General features: G+C 39.2%; 1 protein-coding gene across 1 annotated transcript; it reads left to right on the forward strand.

Annotated features, from left to right (window-relative positions):
* Nucleotides 1-13: 13 nt before the first annotated feature.
* On the forward strand, nucleotides 14-15,526 carry LOC110171029 (leukocyte elastase inhibitor-like). Its single transcript, XM_055151255.1, has 9 exons — nucleotides 14-157; nucleotides 7,988-8,154; nucleotides 8,746-8,883; nucleotides 9,814-9,931; nucleotides 10,029-10,174; nucleotides 10,940-11,017; nucleotides 11,093-11,179; nucleotides 12,049-12,229; nucleotides 12,818-15,526. The coding sequence occupies exons 1-9, from the start codon at nucleotides 73-75 to the stop codon at nucleotides 13,057-13,059; spliced, it is 1,242 nt and encodes a 413-aa protein (XP_055007230.1). The 5' UTR covers nucleotides 14-72; the 3' UTR covers nucleotides 13,060-15,526.
* The last annotated feature ends 44 nt before the right edge of the window (nucleotides 15,527-15,570 follow it).

Below are 15,570 nucleotides of genomic sequence, written 5' to 3' on the forward strand. Positions count from 1 at the left end.
TTCTAAAGTTAAGGTCACGAAGACAACATCGCGCTCATTGTAGCTTTTTGTGCCAAGACAAACTCCTAAATAATGGGACAAGCGAAGAGCTGCGAGGGAGAGGACAAAACCTCCTCTGGTCAATGCGCAGCAGTAGACAGCCCTTCAACAACAGAAGGTGGGTGTGTACTCTTGTCTACTCAGTAACTTCAATATTTGACTTCTTAGAGTTGTTTTCAGATACTTTCAGACCGTTTTAATCATACTTGAACAATACATTGTTTGAAATAAAATAGCTTTCCATTAGGGCTGGGCGATATATGGATCAAAAAATATATCTCGATATATTTTGCTATATCTCGATATATGTTAAAGAAAAAATAACCCCCTAAAACTGAAAACTGCAAAAACAAATATGCCAAATTCCACAAGGTCTTTTTTAAAAATTTTTTTATTGAAGTGTAAGAGGTCGGCAGTTCATATTTGTGGAACTGTTAAGGACCAAAAAGGTGCCCAATTGTTCACTTTCATGGTACAAGCATGAAACCTTGCCAGATTAGTAACATCACTAGGACCAACATTTGTGGATATGGAACCAAGTCCGAGTCGACCCTGGAGCCGAGTACTGCACATGTCACAAAATGGCTGACATGGAAATAAGGCTGGGAGCTAAATTACTGCTTAAACCTCCTTTATTGGAAAATAATGTTAAATTAACATATAGGTTATAAACAGTGTTGGGGAGTAACCGATTACATGTACCGGAGTTACGTAATCAGAGTACAAATTATGAGTAACTGTATTCGGTTACAGTTACTGTTTCACTGAGTGGTAATTGGATTACAGTTAGTTTGTTGAAATAAATGGATTACACGGCGGTAATTTCCTGTTTTCCCATTTCCGGCTATATCCCCCCCCGGTAATTCCACTCATTGCCGGACACTAAACCAGGTCTAAACTAGGTCTAAACCAAGACCAAACCAGGACTAAACCAGGACTAAAACCAGGCCTAAAACCAGGACTAAAACAGGACTAAAACAGGATTTAACAGGACTAAATCATGCTGCATGGACCGTGTCTCTCCTTCTTCTGTCAATAATATTTGTAATCTGGTTAACTAAAGACTGGACTTTTTTATTGTCTTTTATCAGACAAAACATCTTATGTGAATATTTCCTAGTCTTTGCTTTTCTACAGCAAATCAAGTAATCCAAAGTATTCAGATTACGTTACTCACTTTAAGTAATTTAATGGATTACATTACAAACTACATTTTTGGGTATGTAATCTGTAATCTGTAGGGGAATACATTTTAAAAGTGGCCTTCCCAACACTGGTTATAAAGAAGAATATGTATTGTCAAGATACTAGTTTCTGCAAAGTGGTTTTCAATACTGTTTTTAAAGTGAAAGTAAAAATTTTATCACAAAAAAATATTTGATACTAAACTAATGGTGTTTTTTTAAAGGTGCATTGTGTAAGTTTCTGGTCTCCATGGAGATGTTATTGCTTCATCTGGAATGTTTCACAGTATGGTATTAATCTCCATGGAGACTAAACCAGACCAAGTTCCAGGTCAGGTCTGTGGAGAGGTGACCTCGCTCACAGTCAGAAAGCCTGTTTTTCTAGGTATTTTTGAGATATAAAACCACCTGTAATTGAATAAATGTAAAGTAGAGCTGTTTAATGTCACACTGTGGAACATTTCAGGCAGAACAATGACATATCCATAGAAACAAGCAGGTGGTGGACCCCACCTGTTACACAGTGCATCTTTAATAGTGTTATTTACTGTTTCTATTGCTTGTTTGGTAATTTTAGAGCAAAATAGAAATGCAAAATAATCTGGTCAAAAATGTGTAAAAATGAGTGTGTGAACTCCAAGTGGCTCCTGTGGTATCAAGTACTATGTGACATCAGACAGGACTACCCTGATTACAGCCAGGTGTTTTTGTTTACAAATCCCTGGCTATGGAGGGACTTTGAAGTGTGGATGCCTGCTAGACCATCACACTGTTCTTCATACCCCCTAGCCCCGCCCCTTTCTCCTTTCACTCTCTTCTTTAGTCCTCCAGGTACCACTCATTTTATCAGCTCTTTTTGAAATGTGTTTGTGGGTGGAGTTTAGGTGTTTAGTCCTGCTTTAAGGTGGTAGGTTTGATTTTTTCTATCTTCATTTCTCTCTCTCCTCCTCCTCTTTCTTTAACCGGTATATTCATTGGTTAAATCAGCTCTTCAGTCTTCCTTTTAGTTTCTTGGTTCAAATGGTGAAAAGACGATTGAAAATCTGAGAGTAAAAGTACAGTTACACAAAACATCTACTCAACTACAAGTACTACTGCAAAACTTGAGTAAAAGTATAAAGTACGCATATATAAAAACTACTAAACATGAATTCTTATTATGAGTGGGGTCACCTCTCCATAGATCTGACCTGTAAACATGGCCTGGTTGCACCACTGGCTTGTTTCCAATAAGACAGACAAGTTTAATGCCATACTGAAGAACAATATACTGTAACATTGCCATTATCGCTCCCAGCAGAAAAGTTACATAGCACATCATTAATACTACTAACAAATTTATACCTAAAAAAATCTTTATGCATTAATATTCAAATTGCCAGTGTGTGTAAATGACCTTGCATTTGATTATCCTTACCATAATAATAATGTTGGATAAGAAACATTTGCTATTCCATTGTCTTTTAAGGGGTCACGGTGATGGATTTAAATCTGGCGTGTGCCACAAATAAACCACAACCATCACCAAGTGTGGCCATAAGTGGCCATACCGGCTTGTCAAAGTCTGATCCTGTCAGATCTCAGAAGCTAAACAAGACTGGGGCTAGTTAGTACTTGGATGGGAGACACTGGGAAAATCAGGTGTCACAATGGGGCACCAGTTGTGTCCTTAGGCAAGGCACTTCACCCACATTGCCTAGTATGAAAGTGGTGTGTGCGTGAGTGATGTTGGTGGTCGGAGGGACCGATGGCGCAGATAGGCTGGCAGCCGCACACTTCTGTCAGTCTGCCTCAAGGCAGCTCTGGCCACTATAGTAGTTTACCATCACTGGGTACGGAGTGAATGAATAAAGCTCTGTTAAGCGTCTTTGTGACATGTGTCTGTGAAAAGCTCTATATAAATTAAGACTTACTTACCAAATGAATTTACCCCCCCAAAACACATCACAGTGTCATAATAACAATAATGACAACAGCAGTGGAGGACTTCTCGTTCCAGTAATCCCACACCAGACTGAGAACACCTTTTGAAATTGTGGAGATGGTGATTTGGGATTATGACCAAATTAAGGCGAGATTCGACCAGGTTTTAAGATGGCGTCGTATTGTCATTGCGATCTCTCAATCTGGAATGATCTGCAGATGTTCAGATTATGATCTCATCTAAAGAGGAGGCTCTGTGTACTACAGTGAGATATGGATTGTAATAAAGATATAAACCCATTATTAAGATCATCACATATTATTAGGCGTGTTCTCCCAAAAATAACAACTGGAATCGGTCGATTAAAAGCAAAAGGAATTTATTCCCTATTCAGTACAATTCTAATACAGAGCTCTGGGTCAGATCACTACCCCTGACGGCCTACGACTACACAGGTCTTAAATCTGGCAAATCTGGACGCCTCTGAATACCTCAAATCTGATTTTATAGACATCCATATGAATATGCAAATAATATGTTGAACAGATAACGCCTTTAAACTTCCTTGGAGTTTCTCTGCATTCCTTTCAGGGTCAGGGGGGATGACAGCAGCCAAATGTAAATCACAGCCAGTTTGTTTGGATTCGCACCAGGCCGAACCATCTCCACTGCTGCTGCTGCTTAACAATGGATTTCCTTAAAAGGACACAACCCTGCACAAAGATTACCTTAAAAGCATACATAGTTCACATTGTGGTACCTTTAAACGTACATAAGATTTCAGTGGTTGAACATTAACACAATGTGTAATAGTCAAACAAATATATAAAGTCAATGTTTAATATGCACATGTGATGCACTCAAGAAACTTCACCACTTGGTACAGCCTTCAATATTTACTATATTTTAGCTTCAAATTTTAAAATTAAAGTTAAAAAAAAAAAAAAACAGCTTAAACTGGTGAAATAATGTTTTTTTTTCTGCCCTTAATGTGAGAGGTACAGGCTATGTAAAAGGACAATGCAATTTAACGTCTTTAAAGATGCACAGTGTAACATTTCCAGTGGAAGGTAAAATACGTGCTTGTCTCCATGGAGATGTGTTATCGTTTTGCTTTCACTGTATGACATTGACCTAATCCATCTCCCTGGTGACAGTCAAGAGACCTGCTAAATGTCTACATTTTATTTTCAGTCCTTAACAGAATAAACACTGATATGTTTAATGCCATACAGTGGAACATTCCAGCCAAAGTTATAACTTCATGAAAGAAGCAGGTTGTGGACCCCCCACCAGAAAAGTTATAATGCACCATTAAGAATTGTAGTATTTTAAGACACCATATCTCCCCAGCCCTGCAGACTGGGGATAGAAGTGTGACCCAGTCACTGGTTACTGTTATGGACCACACTCCCCAGCAAAGGACTCATGCTATGAACTTATCAAGTGTGGATGCAGAGTCGCCTGTGCTGGGTGATGCACATGTGCAATGGCAAATTTGGCATGTACAGATTCATGCCAATGTGGAGGCAGCTGTACTTAAGAGCACTTTGAATAAGTTTAATGATTTAAGGTAAATCTCTGTTAAGCGTTTGGGGTTAAGCCTCGCTTACATGCAGCATTTAATTATTATTATGAAGTATGATATGGCACTTACAGATCTTTAGAGATGGTTAAATGCTTTTTGTTATCAAAACCCCTAAAAATATGGCTTTGAAAGATAAAGTATTGTATTAACATGAATTTCAACCAGAGGGAACCCAAACAACCCTTACATTCTAGAGGAAAACGGTCATGTGACCCCCTTAATGCTTTGGAGTTTATGAAAAATAGTTGTTCAACATTACAAAATGGATAACTAAGCAAATTAGACTGTAAGAAAGGGATTATGCAGTGTTTTTTATGCCAGTCTCGTTTTAATGTAGTCCATTTTGTGACATGTCCAGTTTTCAGCTCCAGTTTTAAATTAGACTTGGTTCCATATCCAGAAATAATTAGTCCTGGGGGTGTTACTAATGTGACAAAGTTTCATGCTTGTACCATAAAAGCGAACTATTTTGGTCCTTAACTGCTCCACTATATAGGAACATTTAAGATTACAAAAACCCTAATTACATAAATAATAATTAAACTGTAAAATAAAAGAAATAATACACATTTCCTTATTTTCATTCATAAATAAAACAACTCAACACAAGCTCATCTTTGCATTAACTCTGTTATCCACACCATAATCACAACCATAACCATGAGCTTCTTTAGCAGAAAAAGCTCAGGATGTTCCTTATTTTAACAGATCCATGTTCCTATCCAGCAGTAAGGAGCTATGAGGTTTCCCAGAATCCACTGCAGATCAAACCCAACGTTTCCAAACACTATTGTACAAGTTACACTGCAACAGATTATTAATTAAAATCTTCTGCATAAATAGACTTTACATTACTAAACTTTACAATATATAAAGCATAACGACTACGAGCCACATCAGCCCGTTTGAGATAATAATGTGTTTAATGCAGTTTTGCGCACGTGTGTTTACATTTTACAGAAACGAAACTTAAGGGCATGGCTCATTTGCATAAACAGCGCACTTCTCATGCAGCTCAGCTCGTTTAGCTTCTTTCGGGCTAAAGGACGCGACTCGATGGAATATGAGGATGTGCTGCTGATGGTTTTGTCTGTAAATGGTGGAAAAGGTTCGTGGTGCTTGAAGCTTTTCACTGGCACCAACTTTCGGCGTTCACGGTGGTAGTGAGGAGTGAAGGAGACACGCGCGGAGACGACGACAGAGAAGGTAAACAAGCGAAGCGGCGAAATCAAAATTTAATATAAGCATTATATCAATATATGCGATATGTCAGAATTCATATCGAGTTTAAAAACTATCTCGATATATTTAAAATACCGAGATATCACCCACCTCTACTTCCCATTGAGTAAATCTACAGTGAGTGACAAACGCCTTATGTTGACATTACTACATTTGAACGTTTGTGCTTCTTTGCGTTTATCTTCAAATCTATGTGGCCTATATTTTGTTGGCTATCCTTTGAAAATAAAAGATTTTGTGCATTATTTAAAGGTTGTATGGAGAATTTTTTTTTGTTTCAAATTGTCAATGATAGCATTATAGAGGTGCAGTAGCCTTGTAATTATAATGACCAAAAAAAAGAGAATAAAAATTCATCAACTCTGGACGTGGTGGGGCCAGCTAAACATTTGCCAATAGATAACGACACTGCCTCGTTATCTGTTAGCTGATAGGCTGTCAATCAAACTCCCTACATTTCTAGCGTAACTGACCTGCCTGCGCGCCGCCGTTACATGGTTTACGTACGCCTGTCACGCAGTCCACAGACGCAAGACGCACAGACGCTGTTTACTCCACCAATGCAACGGTTCAGCAACAGGTAACTTCTGCTTATTATGAAAACGTACTTTATTTCCAAGAGCTAGACAAACGTTTTTCAGGACACGAATGCGATATCCTATGTCTGAAAACGTAATTTTCAAGGCAAAGAAAGAGTCCGCTTGCTGCTGCGTGTTGTAGCTAGTTCATTCGCACTGAATCTCCGCGCAACCTTCTCTGCACCCTTTCCTGCTCCTCTCCCCGCTGCCCGTTCCGCTCTTCCCCCTCCTCCTCACTTCTCCGGGCACAGAATCTCCGCGCACTGCTCCCCTCTCCTCTCTCCTCTCCTCGCTCCCCGCTCCGCTCTTCTACCTGCTCCTAACTTCTTGTCCGCGAACGAAATGTCCACGCACCCCCTCCCCCCGCTCCTCACTTCTCCACCTTGCCTAACCAACACTGTAGTTAGTTGTTTACAAGTCATGTGCAGCGCACCGGCTGTAAACAAACCTGTTTCTGGCGTAAGGAGGAGGCGGGAGGAGGCGTTTCTACGTAGGGAGCTGTAGGGGAGGGGGGGTGGTTTCACGCATGCGCAACATTTGAAAAAGGACAAACAGTCGCTGGATTTCTCGTTCCTTGGAAAATCCTCTATACAACCTTTAATGTTTTGTCCTCCGGATTGAGCCTTTGCCCTACATCCAATTAAAATAAAACAGATGGTTGCTTACATCCAATTATAGGCCTACTCTTCCAGTTACTCTGGGTCATTTTCTTGGACCACTACTTAGCATTTCATAGTGAAGTAATAATATCCAAAAGTAATGTTCTCTTACTTGAGTAATTTTTGACTAGCCTAAAAGAAAAGAATAATTTGGCAACAACAGTGCGTTTTGAGCAGACAGAGGATGTCCTGGATTATCTCCCAGCCTGATTCAGTGGTGAGGTTTTGGGGAGGAACTTCAAATCTGGATGAGTAGGTTTCATTTGACTGTTGAGAGTGCTATTACAACATTTATATTTTCCCTATTCACTTTATTTTAATAATGATAATAGTATACAACATTTGTATAGCACTTTTCATGACACTCAGAGATGCTTCACCCAGTACAAAACGTCAGCTGATCATAGGGAACAGGTGTGGTGGGGGTGTGGTGGCGGAGGAGCTCAGAGAGGTAGGTGGGGTCCAGGTTATGGAGGGACTTGTACACAATGGAGATCTCTGAAGACAGGGGTGATGTGCTCACGGGAGGAGGAGCAGCAGAGGAGAATTGTGTCATATCCTAATCCTTCCATATGCTCTAAAGGAATTGCTAAGGGACAAATTTTCCAACCTCACAGAAAATGAAACTTTAAGGGACTTCTTAACCTGTTATGATTCAACCATCTTTTGGATTTGCCAGACAAGTGATGCTAAATGTGGTCTTAAAAGGAACATTTAACAGTCTTGTTATTAATAAGCTGTGTAACTTATTGTTTCTTTCATTTCCTCTGCAGAAGAGAATCTGTCCAAAGCCAACATCACTTTTACTCTGGATCTGTTCAGATCTTTGGGAAACCAAAACAAAAGCTCCAATGTTTCCTTCTCTCCTCTCAGCGTCTCTGCAGCACTCTCCATGGTGCTACTTGGGGCCAAAGGCAGGACAGCAGATCAGATGAGAGAGGTAGGACTTCATAACCTGGCTCACGATAAACTGTGTATATGTGTAGCACCCTGACTTGAGTTCTACACATGATCAATCTGGGACGGCTCTCGCTGAAAGTGATTGTAAAATGCGGAACGTCATGGCAACTATTCAATTGTGATTGGTCGAAACGTCACAACAGCACAGACATCTTCCTTCTCCACAAATGCATAGATCGCTCACATTTTGCACGTTTTTCACAAACTAAACTGTCCATATTGATGCTAAAATAGGCTGAAGTTCGTACGTCTGTTTGTTGAAGAATCACATCAAGTGTGAAAAAAAACATCACTGGTTTTGCCAATATGAATGGCCTTTTTAAGAAATGCTATGAATATGTTTATTTCTTGTGTTGAAAATGTTGTAGTGTATGAAGGAGACAGTAATTCACCTGCACCGGAAAATGTATTTTAGAAGTTCTTAATAGCCTTACAGTGGTTTCAATTAAATTACTGTCTGTTACTTATTACTTGCTTTGATTCCAATTCATATTTCCATCCATTCAGAAAATTGTATTTAAGCTTTTCACTGTCCTTATCATTAATTTGTCTGTTTCCTGTCCACCCACAGTGCTTGAAAACTAAAGATTGTAAAGATGTCCATTCCAGTTTTGCTGCCCTGTTGAAAGAATTAAACAAAACAGATCCATCATATGCTGTCAGTATTGCCAACAGACTGTACGGAGAACAGTCCTACGAGTTTATAGAGGTATGTCTATATTGTCTTCACTGAACACTAGCTCCTGCAGTTGTCACAGCAGTGTTCAGGATGAACACAACAGGAAAGGCCTCACTTTTACTCCACTCCGAGGGAATGGCCCATCACCACCGATCGAAACACCAAAGTATTTCCAGTGGAAAGTCTTCTGTCACATTTGCTGCCTCATATGGTGTAAAAAGCCTGGAGCATCTCAAATGCCCATAGCTACCTCCTTAACTAGCCTCTTGTACAATCTCCATTGATACAGGAAAAACAGTGTTAATTTCACACAATCCCAACAGTCTGTTGTGTTCATTCCCCAAAGTATTTGCTCTGGAAGGCCTGAGAGTATTTCCTCTGGAAGGTGTTCTGTCACATTTGCAGCCACATATGGTGGGAAAAGCCTGTAGCATCTCAAATGTCCATAGTCAGCTTCTTAGCTAGTTTCCATGGATATGGGAAAAACAAACAGTTAATTTCACACAATCCGACAGTCCCTTGTTTGTGTCCTTTGAACTGCACATGCTGCACTTCTTAGTTGGTTAAAATCCCATGATATGAGGTTACCGTTCAGTACTGCCAGTATGAAGTCAAATTTAGTCAGTGAGTTTATCTCACCTTACCCACTGACACCAACAACTATCAACCATTCACAGAAGTTGGAAGTGTCTTGCCCAAGAGCAATGAAGTGCTGGTAGTGGGATTTAACCCTCAACCTCTGGGTTAGTAGTAGGTGAACGGTTATTATGGGTGTTTATTTTTTACTTATACTTAGTTTGGCGAGATAATGTCTGTGGTAAATATTAATCATAGTTTTACATCAGTCAAATGGCAATCATATTGACATTATAGAAATTTCTATAGCTGAATTTGGCAGTTACAAACTACTGCAATGTGCCGGACATTTGAGAAAGCATTTTATTTTATTTGTCATTTTAGATGTTTCTTGAAGGGACCAGAGAATTCTATAATGCAGAGCTAGAGACTGTGGACTTCATCAAAAAAGCAGAAGAAGCACGAATCCAAATGAACCGCTGGGTGGAGGAGCAGACACAGGGTAATTCTTACTGTTTTTTATAATTATGTTTTTATTACCAGTTATTACAGCATCTAATGCTACTGCTACTACTGCTACTGCTGGTGCTTGTTCCCAGGTAAAATTAATGAATCTTCTGGGCAAAGATACTGTGGACAGTGCAGCAAAGTTAGTGTGCTGGTGAATGCCATCTATTTGAAAGCCGACTGGGAGAAGCAGTTTGAAAAAAAGAAGACACGGGATGCGAAATTTAGACTTAACAAGGTAGTAGTAGTATTAAATGTATTAAATTAGACTGTTACATATTGTTTGCTTTATCATTAAAAGCGAAATGTAACCTTTCTGTAACGTGTCCAGCTAACATAAAAGTGCATCAAGTCAAGTGCATTTTTCAAGTGCAAAAGCTAAAAAAAAAATGTATTGTTTATTTAATTGTATGAATATTATTGAGAACAAACAGTGCTTGAGCACTGTTTGTTCTCAAATTTGAATTTGGTTTAAACCAGTTATTTGAGTAAAAGTTACTCTGCATTGGTTTTAAGACTGTATTGCATCATCAGAAATGAATAAATGTACAATATTATAAATGTTGTAATGGGTGGTGCTATAGATATACTTTACTTATGTACTGCATCATCAGGAATAAATAAAGATATAATATTGTACATATTATAAATGTTGTAATGGGTGGTGCTATAGATACCTCCTACTTTACTTATATAATAATCTCATTCAATTCAATTTCAATATTTAGTCCTGATTTGGTCCTGGTTTAGTCCTTTGATCAGTGTTCTGTAATGCTTATGTTAAATTTACATTTTAGTCGATTTTTGTAACAGATTTTACGGTCAGTCAAGACTATAAACAGAAGGTCTGGGACTTGGATAGCTTACCAGTGATAATATATGTGATTATTCTAGTCATTTCAACTTCGTTAGTTAGTTAACACATGTCAAAAATGTTACAATGTTGTGGAATTGTCTTAGTATCGAACCTTCAATATTCCTTTTGTATTTCTCTCATTTACAGCGTCAAACTCAGACAGTGAAGATGATGCACCAGTCAGGGGACTTCATGTTAAGGAAAGTTAAGGAAATCAGCTGCCAGGCAAGTAAATGAACCACACAATATAACAAGTCCTAAACAATGAGACTGTAACTATCAAACTATGCTCTTTTACAGGTGATAGAGATGTTTTATACATGTGAGCTAAGCATGCTCATTTTTTTACCTAATGACATAAAGGACAGTACTACAGGTCTGGAGAAGGTAAGTACAACTACCACTTTTACTCCTGCCACTGCTACTACTAGGGTTGTACAAAAATAAATAAATATTTCTCCATCATGATAACGAGGCTCAGATTTTCTGCTGTGCATCTGTACTGTGCAAGGTATAAAATCTTCTGAAAAATAGTTTATTTCTTTTTTACGTTTATCATCAGGTAATTTTGCAGCTTTGGTACAATATACGTTTTACATTTGACTGGGATCCAAAATACCCAAAACACTACAGTAGAAACAATGCAGAGATACTGTATCATTGTGCATTTACCAGGCAAGTTTTACACATCCCCAAATTCAATAAATTAAAAAAATGTGTACATAGACTTTTAACCGAGTCCCAAAAATCTTTCAAGACTATACTTATGCTACTGGTTCATTTTGACACAATACCTATTTGCAGTAGTCATGGTTTCAATTATATAAGCCCTAAATAAATAAATAAATGACCTTTATTTAACATGGAAAGTTCTGTTTTTCAAGAGTCCTGGCCAAGACACAGGAGAAATCAAACTGTACATACGCATACAATTAGACAATTAGATGCAGGCATTTAGACAATTACAAGAAATTATTAGCTAAAAGTTAAACTATACCTCTAATTTTAAACCGATCTACTGGAATCAGTTTTGTTACTTTCTGGTCATTTTGTTTATTGTTGCAGGATATCTGTGCAGAATACTGAAATACTGCTTTACCAGTTTCTGTACAAACACTTTGTATAGAAAGTAGCGCTGAGTCTTTAGATCCCAAAGAACACTGTCCATCTATTGTCATTTTAGCTTTGGTTCAACAGCTCTAGTAGCAGTAACTCTAAAAATGCTTTTCAGTCACTGACTAAACATCTGTGTTCAGCTGGAGCAGCGACTGACCTACAAGTCCTTTGTGGAGTGGACCCGCCGAGACAAAATGACCCTGTATGAGGTGGATCTGAGACTTCCTCGATTCAGGATTGAGCAGAACTACGAGCTGAATGAGGTCCTGAAGACCATGGGCATGGAGGACGCATTTGACCACTGCAAATGTGACTTCTCTGGTGAGGAGGCCCATTACTAACCTAAAGAGTGCTTGATTTTTCTGATATCATAACAGACTCAAGATGAACTAGTTAATTCAGTGTTGCACATTTCTTGTACAGCTCTGTGGCAATTAGTTAAACAACATAACATAATAACTGATTTTAACCAACTAGACTTAAAAATAATCATGGTATTTCTACCATTAATGATACAAATCCACCAAGATCCTCCTTATTTAAGTGAAATGCTTCCCGTTTCCTGTCTTTGAGCCCTTGATGGGAGTGATGGATTTGGAAATCTCCATCAGGATCAGGATCATTTTGATCCAATCCAGCAAAATGTATAAATATCTGGATAGAAATCGGCTCCATGGATCAGAATCCAGGGATTTGGAAATATTGATCATTTTGATCTGAACTCAGTGTGTTGAAATACTGGCCCCCGGATGTTTTCTTGAAATAGAGGGTTGTAGTTTTAAGAAACAAAATAACTTTTAGTGCCATAAAGATAATGTATTGTTTCTTGATCAAATACACTTGTGTGTGTTATTGTATGAAAAAAACATGTTTTGAGCATTCATGATGTTCTTTTATTGATCCGTGTAGGAATGTCACCTGCCAAAGACCTGATGCTGTCCCAGGCCGTCCACAGAGCTGTTGTTGATGTGAATGAAGCAGGAACAGAGGCGGCTGCTGCTACAGCAGCGTATATGATGTTAAAATGCTCATTAATGTATATACCTCCTCCACGAGCCACTTTCAACGCAGATCACCCTTTCATTTTCTTCATCAAACACATTACCACTGACACAGTCCTGTTCGCTGGGAGATTCTGCTCAGAACAATAATTCAGTGCATTACATTTACTCACAAGAGAGGACACACTCTGGACCTGCTCATTACAAAGGGTGTAAATATTTCAAATGTCAATGTGGTTGATGTTGCTCTGTCTGATCATTTCTGTGTCTTCTTTGACCTGTCTGTTATTCCCAAACCACCGGCTGCTCCTACAGTTGTTCGAAGGAGACACATAAATGATAACACAGGTGCACTGTTCATGGAAATGATAAATTTTGAAATTGCCTCATGTTCTAATGTTGATGATGTGTTGAACTCTGTGACTTTGAGTGTTTTGAATGTTCTGGATGCCATCGCCCCGATAAAGGTTAAAATGGTTAAAGATAGGCAAAAAGCTCCGTGGAGGAATGATGACTCAGTTAGAGCACAGAAAAGGGAGTGCCGGAAGGCTGAGCGGAAATGGCGCAAGTCAAACCTCCAGGTTCATTATGAGATTTACAGAGGAACAATGCATATGTACAACTACACTTTGAGTAAAACAAGAGAGAAGTATTTTTCGGACATTATTGGTAATTGCAGTAACAACTCTCGTGTCCTGTTTGCAACAGTGAACAGATTAACAAACCCTCCAGCTCCACTGCCACTAGAACTAATTTCCACATCTAAATGTAATGAGTTTGCAGTTTTCTTTAATGACAAAGTTCAGGGCATCAAAAATGCCATCAATTCCACAACACAAATAACAAGCATGCAGCCACAGAGACACTTAGAGCTGAATCACTTTGCACCTGTAACTGACAAAACTGTTTTAGAGATCGTTACCAGTCTGAGTTCATCTACTTGCTGCCTGGACATGTTACCCACTAGATTTCTAAAGTCTGTCCTCAACAGTTTACTTTCACCACTCACTCACATAGTTAACATGTCACTTCAATCTGGAACATTCCCAAACGCATTGAAAACTGCGGTCATTAAGCCTCTCCTAAAGAAGAGCAGTCTTGATGCCACAGTACTGAACAATTTCCGACCCATCTCAAATCTGCCGTTTTTTGGCAAAGTCCTTGAAAAAGCTGTTTACCAACAGCTTACGAACTTTCTCCAAATGAACAACTCCTTTGATGTTTTCCAGTCAGGTTTTAGAGCCCACCACAGCACTGAGACTGCTCTTATCAAGGTGACAAATGACATCCGCCTGAACACTGATGCAGGCAAAGTCTCAGTCTTGATCCTGTTAGATCTGAGTGCTGCTTTTGACACTGTTGATCATGGGATCCTCTTACAGAGACTAGAGGACTGGGTGGGCATCTCTGGTACTGTACTAAACTGGTTCAAGTCCTATCTAGAAGACAGGAAGTATTTTTGTTGAAATTGGAAACTGTGTCTCAGATCACATGGCCCTGACCTGTGGGGTGCCTCAGGGGTCAATCCTGGGCCCCCTGTTGTTCAATCTCTACATGCTGCCATTAGGCCAGTTAATAAGCAGCAATAACGTGTCCTACCACAATTATGCAGACGACACTCAGATCTACGTCTCTCTGGCAGCAGGAGACTATGGACCAGTGGACTCACTTGGTCACTGCATCCAACAGATCAGTGTGTGGATGCAAAACAACTTTCTCCAGCTAAACTCTGACAAGACTGAAGTCATATTCTTTGGTCCACAGAAACAAAGGGACAGTGTCAGCAGTCACCTCCAGTCTCTCTCTCTAAAACCTTCAAATCAGGCAAGAAATCTAGGGGTAATAATGGACTCAGACTTGAACTTTAACAGTCACATCAAATCAATAACATCTGCAGCCTTTTACCATCTAAAAAACATAGCAAAAATCAAAGATTTACTGTCTAAAGTAGACTTGGAGAAACTTATCCATGCGTTTGTCTCCAGTAGATTAGACTACTGTAATGGTCTGCTCACTGGTCTCTCCAAACGAGCTGTGAGACAACTGCAGAACATCCAGAATGCTGCAGCTCGGGTCCTTACTCGAACTAGGAAGTATGAGCACATAAGTCCTGTGCTCAGGTCTCTGCACTGGCTTCCTGTGCCTCAGAGAATAGACTTTAAAGCAGCTCTGCTTGTGTACAAGTCTCTCCATGGCCGAGCACCAAAGTACATCTGTGACATGTTAGTGTCATATGAACCATCTCGCACTCTGAGGACCTCAGGGACCGGCCTCCTGTTGGTGCCCAGAGTCAGGACTAAACAAGGGGAGTCAGCGTTTCAGGTTCATGCAGCTAAAACCTGGAACAGTCTTCCTGAACATGTGAGACAGACTCTTCTGTGACGCTGTTTAAATCCAGGCTCAAAACATTTCTGTTTAACTGTGCATATAACTGAAAGGTTTTCATTCCGCACTCTTCTCTCCAATTTATGTCTCTCTTTTTTTAATTTTAATCTTCATGATTATGTTTTGATTTCTTTTTATTATGATTTTAATGTATTTCTTATTCTGTAAAGCACTTTGAATTACTTTGTGTACGAATTGTGCTATACAAATAAACTTGCCTTGCCTTGCCTTACATGGACATCTTCAGTGAAAATGTAGTGGGGAAATAAACACGAT

This window comes from Boleophthalmus pectinirostris, unplaced genomic scaffold, assembly GCF_026225935.1.
Source record: "Boleophthalmus pectinirostris isolate CB_2022bp ecotype Guang Dong unplaced genomic scaffold, ASM2622593v1 HiC_scaffold_15, whole genome shotgun sequence".
In the NCBI taxonomy this organism is placed as follows: Eukaryota; Metazoa; Chordata; class Actinopteri; order Gobiiformes; family Gobiidae; genus Boleophthalmus; species Boleophthalmus pectinirostris.

What these genes read in the sequence shown, in the direction of transcription:
- LOC110171029 (XM_055151255.1), top strand. Translation starts at nt 73, where the DNA reads ATGGGACAAGCGAAGAGCTGCGAGGGAGAGGACAAAACCTCCTCTGGT. An exon ending in CAGCCCTTCAACAACAGAAG is followed by an intron (nt 158 to 7,987) that starts GTGGGTGTGTAC and finishes TTTCCTCTGCAG; the next exon opens with AAGAGAATCTGTCCAAAGCC. An exon ending in TTAAGGAAATCAGCTGCCAG is followed by an intron (nt 11,018 to 11,092) that starts GCAAGTAAATGA and finishes GCTCTTTTACAG; the next exon opens with GTGATAGAGATGTTTTATAC.